This window comes from Mya arenaria, chromosome 5 (genome assembly GCF_026914265.1).
Source record: "Mya arenaria isolate MELC-2E11 chromosome 5, ASM2691426v1".
Taxonomy (NCBI): domain Eukaryota; kingdom Metazoa; phylum Mollusca; class Bivalvia; order Myida; family Myidae; genus Mya; species Mya arenaria.
Genome location: NC_069126.1, coordinates 76,597,054 through 76,611,969, shown reverse-complemented (window position 1 = coordinate 76,611,969; position 14,916 = coordinate 76,597,054). Strand labels below are relative to the sequence as shown.

Genomic DNA, 14,916 nt, shown 5'->3' with positions numbered 1-14,916 from the left:
CGAATGTAGAAATATAGGTTAAAAGGATCTGAAAATAAGAGTTAGAGATAATTGCGTGCTAATTAAGCTCAAGCCTAAATTGTGACTTAAACATAATTGTTATGATTGAAATTAAATGTTGTGTCCCTTCTTTTAACAACTCTCTAGCAAGTGGCTATTCGGTTTATTAAAATGTAGTTGAACTACATGTATATTTGCATTACTCTTTTTCCAATATGGTCTTCTTCACTGACAAAAACGACCTGTTAATAAACAACAATAATTGAATTTACAATGGTTTAAATTTATGTAAAAAATAAATAAACGTATAATACTTTTCACTTAATCGATCAACACAAGGCTGACACACCCTCAACATATGATGAAAAAACAAATCTCTGTAGTAATAAATAATAAATAATAACGTATGGAAAATAATAATGTTCTGTTTATTGGCTGAGCATCCATATTTTTGTTTCACAATGCAATATGTTATCAAATACAAATAACAATACAAATCCCGTGTGGTTAGCAACAATACCCGTGTTGAAGTACAGCCATTTGACGAGTATTTTTGCTTGAAACGTGTAAAAACGTATCTCTGAACGCTCACTATTGTGGCTGTCATGGTGCGAATTATTCTTGGAACGAACCTTGACTGTGGTTCGACCATTTCGTACACGGCAGTTGCGAAATGCAGTGAGTTTTCTCGCAAAACAATGTTTTTCCTTATTGTCAGTGTTTCCTGAGGATGTCAGGTATTTTCAGAAGGCAGTTGTCGTCGGAACGCACTAAAACCAAAGTTTGGGGCCCATTAACAAGGTAGAATGTTACTTCAAATATTTTATATTGATCAGTTTTCGGACAAGAGTTTCGGATAAGTTTGAAAATTAATTTAGCAGATGATCTCCATAAAAATATGTATTGCAATACCAAAAACAAACACAAGGTAAGATTTTTAGTTAATATAAACTTTAAAGAATTACAGTATAATACTCTGCTTTATATAAAGGCCTCCAAAGTGTAGCCCATTAGTCTAAAATAATAGATGTGTTATACAGGATTCTTCCAATCCCTAACTGTCTATTGCACCAGTCAATTGTAACCACGGCCCCCCAGGTCCGGGGAATAGCGGGGACTTTTACTTTCGGTCCAGCCAACCCCGGGTAGCGGGGACGTACTGATGGTAAAACCCCAGCCAAATGCCCCCGCATCCCAGAGACTCTATATAAGGCCCAATCTCTGCTAAATTTGGTGCTAAGACAAAACCGCCGCGGTCACCCGGCCCTGCAGGGCCACCTGGAAAGACACGGCCCTTTTCCCCAGCTATCCCCGGTATACCCCCGGACCTGGGGGGGCCATGGTTACTATTGACTGGTGCATATATAACATCCGATATTGAGTGAAAATGACACGCCTACTTATTTAAATATGTAAATGAGGCAGCAGCTTCATGTCACTAAGTTTATAACAAGTGAAGGATTTGCCATAGCAAAAATCGTAAAAAAATCCATCAACGGACAATTATTTGGGCTATGTAGCCCATATACACATTTGCATACAAATTTATGTTGCATGAGGATGTTGACAATGAAAAAATGCCATTATTGAAAGCATGTTTTAAGTCAATGGTTAATAGGCATTCAATACAATATATGCAGAATATAAATATATAGCCTTGCACTGATATGTTAAAAGGATATTTTTACTGTTTACAGTTACATTTATTCACAGGAGCCATATTGAGGTCTTTAAGAAATTTGAAGATTCAGATGGACATTTGCCAATAAAGCAACTTCGAGATGCCTGCAATGCCATCAATCTCTACCCATCAACGTCACAGTGTAAGACTTGTTTTCCAATAGAATTTTCAAAGACATTTGTTGACTGCAGTATCTATTGTCTTGTTACATAGCTAATTAACTGAAAATAATTTGTTGTTTAATGGTGGAATGGGAGAGGCTACTTTCATAGTGGTTTATTTGCTTGTTTATTCTCCCAGATTATATAACAGTGGCCATGGCTGTTTTATCTTGTCATAATTGATTGGGATTGCATAAAAATATATTATCTCTAAAATACTTTGTTCATGTACAGTTATATTGACTTAGGCCTAAAAAAAAAATTGTTTGGTTAGGGTTTAATCCTTTTTCAAAAATAGGTAGGGTAGGTAGGCTTTTTATTTTATTTTATTATTTTTTTTTATTAGGCTTTATATAAGAATGTCATTTTCATCATTGGAGAATGGTGTTAAAGTTATCTTCTATATAAGCAATTAAGGTTTTAAACTACATATTGAAAAGCAAAAAAAAAAAGCAAAAAAAAAATATTTTTTTTTTTTTTTTTTTTTTTAGTTTTTCAATAAATTTTTTTCAAACTGACTATAAAAACGTTAGGGTCGGCGCCTATTCCGTAGGTAGGGTCGGGTAACCCGAACCAAATGTATTTTTTTTTTTAGGCCTTAGATAGGTATGCAAGTGTATTTCTTGCTGTGCATATTTTACTAGTATTTTGTTCTGGATGTGTTTTTATTTTTCATTATGTTGCAGACTTGCAACTTTTTTGTACATTTGTGTTTTCTAGAGGGTAAGTACCTCCATGTTCATGTCCTGGTTGGTGTGCCTGCATGTATGTTATTGTTGTCATGTGTTTCCAGTGCATGAGATGTTACTGTGTGCGGTGGAGTATGGTAGTCCATGTAAACCAGAGTGCATCACCTTCGGGGAGTTTTGTGTCCTGGTCACAGAGTTACAGAATTACTACAGACTCAAGTGAGTAAAAAATATTTATAGCCTTTTTTTGTTTCAATGTTAAAAACAGCAGACGTCAAGGAGTGTTTACGAATTAAAGTGCCCCACTGATACTAACTGGAATGTAAGGCCCCAATTTCTAGAACAATCTTAAGACCTAGCAGAGCTTTTTCAACACAAAGTGGGAAAAAGTCTGTCTTTTTAAATTTTTGTACATTTTAAGGGGATATGTTTGTTTCCTGGGTCAATTCTAACAACATAGAAATTAATTTTGTGTGAAACTTTAAACAAAATGTTTGTCTCAATGACAAAACATCATCAAAAGTTCAAATTATGGTAAAGCTCTATTGTAAATAATTATTTAAAATGTGACAAAAAAAACTAAATTTTGCCAAGAAGGTGTTGGTAAACTTATTTTTGGCTTCGATTAATAAAATTCTATTCAAATGAGTAATTTTATAATTTCAATAAGTTTGGTAGGGGGTGCAATAACTATTACTGAAATCTCTATCAGACTATGATCTACATGTATTTCGTTAGTGTGTGAATTATATAACCAAAAGAAAATGTTGCATGTTTCTCTTTCTATAGCCCCAAGCCCCCAGTGCCATGCAGTCTGATCCGTGTTCGATCTGAGGCCCATTTTCACCGTAGAAAGAGAAGAGGTATGTCTTTGTTGTTGAATTTGCCTTTGGAGTTAATTTTTTCACACACTTATTGGCATTTATTATTATATATTATATTATTCAACATGTCTTATAACTGTTTTGTGTTAATTACTATTCATATTTGTATTTATGTTTTGTTCAAAAGAAAGCACTACAGCCTATTCTCCCTTCCTTATGTCTGTAAATCTCAGTCTCAATATGTTAACAGTGCTCCAGCTAGCCCGTTTTTCAATGGCGCAGCGCCCCTTTTCTTACCGCCCTGCCCCCTTTTTGAGTAGTGCCCTTTTCACTAATGCTCTATTAGCCCCAAATATCCCGTTAGTGCCCTTTTTACTATTGAAATCATTATAAAAGATTGACAGCCCTTAATCCGCTGTCATTATTGAGACAAATTACGTAATACTTATGATAATAGTGTTCCCGCTAGGTGTCACCATGCCCCCATTGATTGCTTAAAATATGCCGTACTGCCCTTTCATCTTTCCATGTGCCTTGACCAAGTCATATTGTGTAGTGAGCAGACGACCTGTGTATTCATAATCGGTCATCTACTAATCCGATAATTAGGAAGAGCCAAATAGGGAAACATCGGCAGGAGGCGTGCCTTTTGAATGTCAGCCAATCAGAATATACATTGAGAACTCGTTCAACCAATGATGAAAGTTCGTAAAATGCGATAGAAAATGCGAAGGGATGGTGAAAAATGTTGTTTATTGTATTGTACAGACGAGACTTGCCATTTTCAACATTGTTGATTTGAAGCAGACGGCACTGCCGATATGTAAACATAAGAAAGGTGGCGCTAATACAATCAAATACATCACCTTTTCAGTAAATGTTTTGAAAGTTTATTTATAAAATATTCATGTTGAAAATTTCTTTGTAATCCACAAAATTATGTTGATGCTTTATTTAGTATTTACTTATCATGTCCACGATCTTGTCAAAATTCGCCGAAACCGTCATTTTATCAGAACGATTTTCGGAGTTATTTTATCAATGTTCTATGTTTAATAAGTGATTTTTTAAACCAGGGTAGTGATTTTTATTGTCATTATATTCTAAAACATCAGCATATTGAACATTATTTTACCAAAGACAATTAAATAACAAACAGGCTGAATGTAACATTCGTACCCAAACCTGATCGTACCAAACTAAGATTCGTCCCCTACATTTATTTTTTTGTGTGTATCTATTTATTTGATGTTTAGCTGTGTTTGTTTTTGTCTTCATCTTACAAACTTTTAAAAGAAATATGTGACATTGCACTAAAGAAGATGCCAAACAAGTACAATCATACTACCACAGACAAAAAGACAAATTTTAATTTTGATATTAAAACACACCCTTCTAAATTTTGAGAAAAAACAACAACACCATTTTGTATAAGTCTGAAAATCATGGAAAATGGTTTAAATTGAGTATAAAAACAAAACAATTTCTAGGGGGAGACCCCCCCCCCCCCCACAAAAAAACAAACACCTTGTGGCAGGGGTGGACCCCCCCCCCCCCACAACCACCCCAACCTCTACACGACTCATGTAGCTTGCCCTTTTCAAAACTCCACCCTGCCCTTTTCAAATCCTGGCTGGAGCACTGCTGTTAGATATACATACTATTTTGTAAAACCTTCTTTCTTAACTTGATTATATAATTTTAAGTATCTTTCTCTTTCAACGAAGAGTTGAGATATTGTCATAGCCGTGGTGTCAACAGCAGGCCATAACTATAAAAAAAACTGTTTACGAAGCGTAGAACACGGTCATGTTACCGTGACAGTTATCATTTACACATGCAGGAAGGTCCAATGACCAATGACTCTGGATTTAATAAATGATGATGAGTTAAGGCCCTTGACAAACTGTAAAAAAACAGACGAGCAGTAGAATTTGCTCATTGTGCTCTGAATAAAGATAATCATAGACCTTTTTCTTCCCATAACAAAACTTCTTTATAAATTAATCCCTGTATTGATGATAGATAGTGGAACAATTGTTTTAACATTCATTTATGTTGATAAAAGAGAACCAAGACAGTCTCCCATTTTAGTTTAGTTTTAAATAAATATATGGAAAATCACTATCTTTGATCAAAACAGACACCTATGCCCATGAAGGGCAATATTATATTGCTTCTGTTTTAGTTAAAATAGCTAGTATTGTGTAATATAAGTTTTGCTAAGATATCTCAAAGACAGGGCTAAGTTGCTTAATTCTCCAGCATCAAATAAAAATAGTGCTATATTTTTTTTAATTTTAACTTTTATTATGCAGGACTCTACATAACATAAAAGTACAGTTTAGAATATATTATAAACTTTACATAGAAGATAAAAAAAGATATATATATTGCAGTGTTACATTTCTACAATATAATTATAAGTCTGACACAATAACCTTTTTTTATCTCTGTAATTTTTCGTCAGGGAATATTACTGTAATAATCCATTGTTATTTTCCTTATTGATGTTTTTGCATTAAGACCTTTTCAAAATATCAACACAGAAACTCTTTTATATCAAAGAGTTTATTTATAAGTATTTTAAAAAAGGCCTTTTAAGCAGCAAACATCGATAAAGCTTTTTTATTCAAAATGAGTTTTGAAGTTTTAAGCAACATGGCCCAGAGCTTTCAAAGTGTGTTTTCACGTTACATGTACAACTCGCTTGTTTTCAGAGAGTCTTGCACATTTTGCAGGTAATGTTGCTTCCAGGGCACACACATCCATGTATCTGTGCTTTCCATCAGTTTCTTCATAGCTGTATGTGGGGATATGTCAAACATATGAGCATCTGTACATTCAATGTATTTATGTCACACAATATGCTTCTTTATACAACACTTTTCTGCACCACTGAGCAGTCATTTAATTGATAATTATGTATCTAAATGAAATTTCACGCTTTCGTAACCAAGACAGTCAACAATAGGCTGAATTTTAAAACGCACACATAAAAGGCTCGAAAAATGTCAGTAGTTGAAAGTGGCTTTAATATCTATGAATTACACCCTTACATATTTTATGCAGGTCATATGTTTTTGACATATCCTCAAAATTACTTAATGTTCAGATTTGAAAAGATATTTGAAAAGATAATTTTTCAGTCCAACTGCTATATTTTATCGATTACAAAATTTGTTCCAAAACAAGATATTTTCATGATGAATGTCGCTATACATTGCCATCATAGCTGTGCTCCTGCAGTTTAATTCCTAAGTCTTGTTGTTTGGTCCTGTAAATATGCTTTTCAAGTTTGTGTATGTAGTTTGAAGTTCAGTCATACAATTAGCTCTAGAAATTAGCCCTCCTTGAAAGGAATCTCTCACAGACCTCAGGTTCATGACCAATCTTGTCAAAATTTGTTTCAATCTTGTAATTTTATTAATTTAACACAACAGTCGAACCCTGTTCGCTCGAACTCCTAGAGACCATTGAAAATAAATCGAGCGTCGAAAAATTCGAGCCAAGCGGGAATGTTTAACTTCAGTATAAAGACATCGGTCCTTTCATCTAGTTCAAGCCAATGAGGAATTTCGAGCCAAGCGAGTTCGAGTCAACGGGTTTCAGCTGTATATATAAAAAAATCACACAAACATGTTATGACTTTTATATCTAAATGTTTTGGCGTTATGCCTTAATCAGTTTATAAATCAACAATCATAGAAAGAAAGCGATGTCAACGTCATACACTTTTTAATGACGGCACGTTGTTAAGCCGCAAAACCAATGACGTTTATAGAAACAGATATATGATATAGACACGAAGAATAAGGAGAGCTATACTACTCACCCTGGCGTCGGCGTCGGCTTCACACCTTGGTTAAGGTTTTGCATGTAAGCACCTTTAAGTCATTATCTCAGTAAATACATCAGTTATTGCATTGAAACTTTAAATATGTATTCCCAACTATCTTACATACTAAATTAATGAAGTAACAATTATTTGAATATAATGCAAATACTAGGCCTTTATTATTCGACTTAGAAATTCTGGTTAAGGTTTTGCGTGTAAGCACACATAGGTTAATATCTCAGCAACTACTTGAGGTATTGCATTGATACTTGATACAATGTTACTCAACCATCCAACCTACTAAATTAACCAAGTTAGATAACTCTAGTTTGCATTTAATGCAAAATAATTGCCCTTTATTATTCGACTTAGAAATTCTGGTTAAGGTTTTGCATGTAGCCACATTTAAGTCAATATCTCAGCAAATATATCATGTATTGCATTGAAACATTAGATATGTATTCCCAGATAACACTTTTTTTAATTTAATGCAAATTATGGGCCTTTATTATTTGACTTAGAAATTCTGGTTAAGGTTTTACATGTAAGAACACATAGGTTAATATCTCAGCAATTACTTGATGGATTGCATTGAGACTTTATACAATGGTACTCAACCATCTACTTAAATAACCAAGTAAGATAACTCCAGTTTGCATTAAATTAAAATAATGGCCCCTTTTTTATTCGACATAGAAATTCTGGTTAAGGTTTTGCATGTAACCACTTTAAAGTCAATACCTCAGCGAATACATCATGTATTGCATTGAAACTTTACACACAGGCTGCCATCTATTTAACCTTCTTATTTAATCAAGTAAGATAACTCTATCTTTTATAATATATAATTTTTGCCCCTTTATTATGCGACTTAGAAATTCTGGTTAAGGTCTTGCATGTTAGCACACGTAGGATAATATCTCAGCAACTATTTGATGTATTGCATTGAGACTTTATACAATGATATTCAACCACCCAACTTACTTGAATAACCAAGTTAGATAACTGTATTTTGCAAATAATGGCCCTTTATTATTAGACTTAGAAACTCTGTGCAAATATTTTGCATGAAACTACATTTATGTTTATATCTCAGCACACCATGTATTGCATTGAAATCTAATCTAACAGTGATCCATGCATGTTTCGCCAAAATTTTCAATCCTTGCATTGAAAAGCGGCGGAATAGTCGAGCGCGCTGTCTCTGTGACAGCTCTTGTTATAACACAAAATGGCAACAGACATACTCATTTATAACCAAGCTCATAATTGTTCATATTCTAATTGATTTAATTATATTAACACTTTACTAAACAATCTCTCACTAAAGAAGGATATTCTGCTACATTTTTATAGAAATTTGAACATCTAAATGTCCGAAGATGACTTTATACCATATTTCAACTATTTTTTACACACATACACTCATTACACACAAAATTACCCTTTTCAAAGTCTGACCTTTCCAAAATGTGAGAGAGTCCTTTTAGACAGTTATTCCCCTAGGACTTTCTTTGGACTTGGGTTCAAACTTTTTGGAAAAATCATTTTGAGATCAACTTAGTATTGTAACAAATATATGTGATGTCCTCTTTGCTAAAGTAAATCTTGTTGATTTATTCATGTTAACAACAAGGATCTTTTCAAAAATATGTAAAAATATGTATGATTGCCTGCGCATGTGGCACAAAATCTTGTAAAATTAAAAATTCTCGCTGAAGACGTCACATGTGTTTATGATTATTGTCATGGTAAAGTGAGTGTTTATGTGCACATAATTGTTCTAAAAATCTGGCATTTACAGCAGAACAAATCAAGTGTTCAATAAAATTGCTTAAACTTTTTGATGGAAAATTTAAATACATTTACGTATAAAAATATTGGCAACTAAAATATTGGATATGTATTGGTTCGTGTATTTGTTCTATGTAAAGACATTCACTTTTTTAAATGCAAACATGTCCATGTGTTAGATTCATGTGTTATAAAGCTGTTATTGATGTGTCATGTTGTATCAGTTACGTATTCTTGCTTTACAGTTTAAGTTTTTGGCTGATATTTAGAAAAATACATCATTTGAGACCTTTGCATGCCAGTAGATGAGTTACAATATTTAAATTACATATTTAAGACAAAGTAGAAGATAGGATATTTGTACAAATATGACTTAATAAATAGTTACCATACTAATGCAACCAATTCTGACTCATAATTGAAACTATTCAAATCACATAGCATGGAGTGTGATACACGTTTTTTTTTCATGGACAAGGGATGCAATTTACTTTCAAAAATATTTCAATTGATGCACTTAACTTATTGAATGGTTAGCTTGCATTGTAAGCTCCGCCTACTAGTTACTGTCGTCATTATGAGAATTAAAAAAAAGAATGGTACATATGGTACAAACATATGTACATGACTGTTTGATTAATGATTTAGTCCCATCATATTTTATTTTGTTCAAAGTTCGAAATATAAATGCAAAAGTTTGAATGCTTCACCATACACCATCATATTAAAATTGTTTTGAGCACAGCCTTCTTATTATTTACACTTCAATTTCATTTCAAATATATTCCATCCTTTGCAATGTGTTTACCCAAGGTGTTCTTTTGAGGTTATTAACATCTGACATTAATGATTTTGATACTTTCATGAGCTGTATAGTACTCTAGCTATGTCTTCAAATGTTGAAATTTCCGCCATATTGGGCCTATTGTTCAGGACTTTGTTCAGGTTATGTTAGTTTTATATTATATCATATATTTGGGGTTTAATTAGCTTTAATGAGATTTACGCATTACAAGGGTTGTTAGATCAGCTTTAAATCTGGTAAGTCATGTCCGAATAAAGGGTTGTCATAGCTATTGGTATATATATATATATTTTTATCTTTAAACTGTAAGAAAAATAACCGATTAAAAAAAAACAGAATCGAAAACCGCCTACTTCTGAGGCAAACACTTAATTTTTGTTTTATCCATACCTAACAATAAGTTTGTTCATTCTTGGTAGATAACAAAAACTTGTGCATTTTTCTGTCCAGGATTTTTAAATTTTGTTTATCAGTCATGTAGAATTCTGTTTTTACAAGCTATCAGTATTTCCCTTATGCCAATTTGGAACAATGGTACAGGCATGCCTTCAAAAAAAGAGCTGGCATTCTGACATGCATTAATTGCAATAACATTTCATGTCAATTTCAGCCTACCAATTAATGTGGTTTAATTGTATTAAATTTGGTTCAATCAGCGAAAATTACAAATAGAAATAACAATAAATAACAATTGCATTGAGTTTGCACAGATTTAACGAGCAATATTTTACTTTAACACCATTTAACGAGCAATATTTTACTTTAACACCAGGAATGGTTGTAATAAAATTTAGATTTTGTTTGGTAGGAAAATTATCTAACAAAAGGAAGTGGTGTCAATGACCCATCCCATTATCTCCGACCGAGCCATAAAAAAAGTAGAGAGGGGAATACTTATAGTTAAAATATAATAGTAAGGTGACATGATAAAAAATACACTTTGGCTGAATGTGCCTTGGATTATGGGAGTATAAAGAACCTCATCGAGACAAGTACAAGACAATTTAGTGTATATCTTATGATGTGTTTACTTTGATAGTAGCTTGTAGTAGGATCTACCATTACTTGCATCGGTAATACAAGTGAAGCACAATGCTGTATTCAGAAGTAGGGTTTATTACTTGACTTATCTTGTTTATGCCTCATATACGCTGTCACTTAATATTACTGATGATTCCAAAGTATTGGCATATGTTAATGAGTTACACAGTACCCAACCAAATTTCTTGTGCTAAAAGTCTATCTATGTAAAATATAATTATCCAGAAACAATGTATAGGAAACGAAAAAATTGGTTATATGTGTAGTAAAAAGCCTTGCCATTCCATGCAATAAGACTGGTAGTTTGGAACTTATTCTCTGCATGATAAACAATAAACCTTTTCCTTATACATGCAACACTGATGATTTCAGTATTTCTTGGTGGATCGTGCAACCCAACAAAGTGGCGAGCGGAAATTGCCATTCCATACTTCAAGGAACATGGAATAACATTTTATAACCCTGTAAGTACAAGGTGTTTCAAATGTATTGGAAATCAGTTTGTAGCATACTTGCCAAAAAACAGTTTGTGTGAATGTTAGTTTGTATATTTGTTGAAGAAAAAAGTTGTATTATTTTAGCATTGGCATTTTTATTTTTGTCATTAGTGAAGGTTGCAACATGCAAACACTTTCACGTTCTGATAAAGCTCAAACATCTGTCAAGATTTCATCACTTTCACTTTGTACATAGATACATTGATCATATGTGCAGCAAGTTCCATAACTCCAGCAAAAATGTTTGTTAGGTTATTCCCCTTGTCCAATTGTTTAACAGACATTTATGCCTTCTCATTGCAGTGCTTAAGATTTTTTCATTTTATATCTAATATGTAAAATAAAATAAGGGATTTACTGTGTATGGGCTGAATAGCCTATATGATGTTTTATAATGAAGTCAAAATTTTACCTACCATTCCAGACATAACCTTAATTTCTGCTATGAGAACGTTACACCCTATCATTAGTATATTAACATGATGGTCTTGTTTATAATGCAGACCAAGTAAATCACCATACGACGGCTTGTTTCTCTCAGCAGGTTCAAAACTGGAAACCAGAGCTGATGGAACTGGAAGCCCAGGCTAAACAGGTAAACATTTACAATACACAGGTAAACATTAACCATACACAGGTTCACACATTCTGAACAGGTAAACATTTACTATACACTGGTACATACATTCTAAACAGGTAAACATTTACAATACACAGGTACACACATTCTAAACAGGTAAACATTTACAAAACACTGGTACACACATTCTAAACAGGTAAACATTTACAATACACTGGTACACACATTCTAAACAGGTAAACATTTACAATACACTGGTACATACATTCTAAACAGGTAAACATTTACAATACACAGGTACACACATTCTAAACAGGTAAACATTTACAATACACTGGTACATACATTCTAAACAGGTAAACATTTACAATACACAGGTACACACATTCTAAACATTTAAACATTTACTATACACTGGTACATACATTCTAAACAAGTAAACATTTACAATACACAGGTACACACCTAATCAGGTAAACATACACTAGACAGGTAAACATACACTAGACAAGGTAACATACACTAGACAGGGTAACATACACTAGACAGGTAAACATACACTAGACAGGGTAACATACACTAGATAGCTAAACATACACTAGACAGGTAAACATACACTAGACAGGGTAACATACACTAGACAGGTAAACATACACTAGACAGGGTAACATACACTAGACAGGTAAACATACACTAGACAGGGTAACATACACTAGTCAGGTAAACATACACTAGACAGGGTAGCATACACTAGTCAGGTAAACATACACTAGACAGGGTAGCATACACTAGACAGGGTAACATACACTAGTCAGGTAAACAAACACTAATCAGGTAAACATACACTAGACAGGTAAACATACACTAGACAGGTAAACTCATACTTGACAAATAAACATACACTAGACAAGGTAGGTAAACTTAGACTTGGCAGGTTATCACACAATAGACATGTAAACATACACAAAGATCTAACACTGAAGAGGTATGTATACACACAACAGGTACACATACACACAACAGGTACACATACACACAACAGGTACACATACACACAACAGGTACACATACACACAACAGGTACACATACACACAACAGGTACACATACACACAACAGGTACACATACACAAAACATGTAACATACACTGAACACGTAAGCATTCTTTAAAAATGTAAATAAAATAAACAGGTAAACACACACTAATCTGGTAGACTTGACAGGTTAAACAAATGTGAAACAGATATACATACACATAACAGGTAAACTAACGCTGAACAAGTAACTATACACTAAACAGCTAAATACTGTAAATAGGTAAACATACACTCAACAGGCGAACATGCACTTAACGCGAAAACTAACAAAAAACAGGTAAAATAACCTATGAACAGGAATGATATACTTACACTGAACAGGTAAGCAAACATAATGCAGTTCCACATCCTGGGGAGGTCGGGTCCAGGTCACAGTAGAGTCTCATGGAAACTTTGATCACAGTTCAAAGTTTGAAATATTTGCCTTAAATTTCACCAAAAAAATGTGCAATTTCTCACAATAAATACATCATTTTCTAAAAAAACATCATTCAATCATCAACATGATGACAAAGCTGGTACATAATGTTTGACAACATCTCATGGTTTCTTCAATAACGTTGCACTATAAAAGGCACAAGGATGTTTGTAAGACCTTATAATAAATTATGTTCATTTTATTTTTTCTCAGTTAATGTTTCATATATTTCTAGTTTGCAAAGAAGCAGGATAGGATCAATATTTTTATGGGAAATAAAGTTCTGAGGAAAGTCTCTAAATGACTGCTTATAATAAATGAAAAAATGAATTATTTTGGTAAAACCTAAACTAAACTTTCCCTCAGGGACATTCTCTGGTGACAATATTAGGAGTGGGACAAACCCTCCTGAACCCACTACACCACCTCCCTAAACCTATCGCATTCTGCGCCTCTGATATTTGATAACTTATATTAATCATTTACATATTTTAATTGCATAAAATTAATTTGAAGTTGTCTGTTATAAAGAATGAGAGATATACCCGTAACCTAATGTAATAGTTTCTGATTGCTATTATTTTCTCAATTACAAAACAAGGAAATCATTCTGTATATCTCATTTCACAATGGCTGTGTAAATCTGTCATCTGTTGCTCACAATGTATGCTGCTATTACCTCACGTTGATGACTTTTTCAGATGGCTGACATTTTGTTTTTTGTGATAGACAGTAAAACACGAGCCATCTCCTCGATGATTGAAGTAGCCTATCTTGTTGGTATGTGTTTAAACCATTACCTTCCTTGTAAAAAGGATGAAAAAACAACACCTTGTACATTTTCTGACTGAGAATATAGATTATTGAGATTCCAGACAATTAGTTTAATTTTACATTTGCTTGCGGAGTCATGATATAAGTATGTTAATAGTTCATAGACATTGGCTTGTGGTAAATTATTTATTGATACGTTTATTTTAAAAGATAATTACAGTTAGCATTATAATATGTTCACTTTAAAGTCAATACATTTAAATGTTATGGTTAAAATGCCATATGATGTTATGATCTTGACCTCTACATTGACCTTATAAGTGGCCATGAAGGATAGGCATAAATTAACTGAAGTCCCTATCTGTCTGTTCGTCTGCGTTTCTGTCAATGACAACCTTGTGTAAGCAATAACTTTGTTATTGTTATTGGGATTTATTTTAAACATCACATACTTGTAGAGCATCATGTGAAGGTGTGTCACACAAATTTGTGCTCTTATCTGAAAGATGAAGGTCACACTTTGAGGTCAGTGTTATAATTTCATAGCAACACTTCTTGCCTCAGCCATACCTTTTGAACTATGAAAGGGAATTCATTCAATTTGTGCTCTTATCTCAAAGGTCAATGTCAATCTTGGAGGTCAGTGTTATACAATATGGAAAGGGATTTCATACTTATATTTTGAGGCTGCACTGCCAATTTATCACAGTGTGTGTG

General features: G+C 33.3%; 1 protein-coding gene across 5 annotated transcripts in view; it reads left to right on the top strand.

Annotated features, from left to right (window-relative positions):
- The first annotated feature begins 638 nt into the window (after window positions 1-638).
- The window catches only part of LOC128234226 (uncharacterized), a 31,493-nt gene continuing 17,215 nt past the window's right edge, over window positions 639-14,916 (top strand). For 2 of the 5 annotated variants that reach the window (XM_052948324.1, XM_052948320.1), the window contains exons 1-8: window positions 639-801; window positions 1,714-1,823; window positions 2,636-2,750; window positions 3,321-3,394; window positions 6,076-6,096; window positions 11,206-11,297; window positions 11,872-11,925; window positions 14,127-14,205. In XM_052948324.1, coding sequence (XP_052804284.1) covers window positions 731-801; window positions 1,714-1,823; window positions 2,636-2,750; window positions 3,321-3,394; window positions 6,076-6,096; window positions 11,206-11,297; window positions 11,872-11,925; window positions 14,127-14,205 — 616 coding nt within the window. In that variant the 5' untranslated portion in view covers window positions 639-730. The remainder of the gene's footprint in view (window positions 802-1,713; window positions 1,824-2,635; window positions 2,751-3,320; window positions 3,395-6,075; window positions 6,097-11,205; window positions 11,298-11,871; window positions 11,926-14,126; window positions 14,206-14,916) is intronic. The other 3 variants (XM_052948321.1, XM_052948323.1, XM_052948322.1) reach the window with 3 other exon arrangements.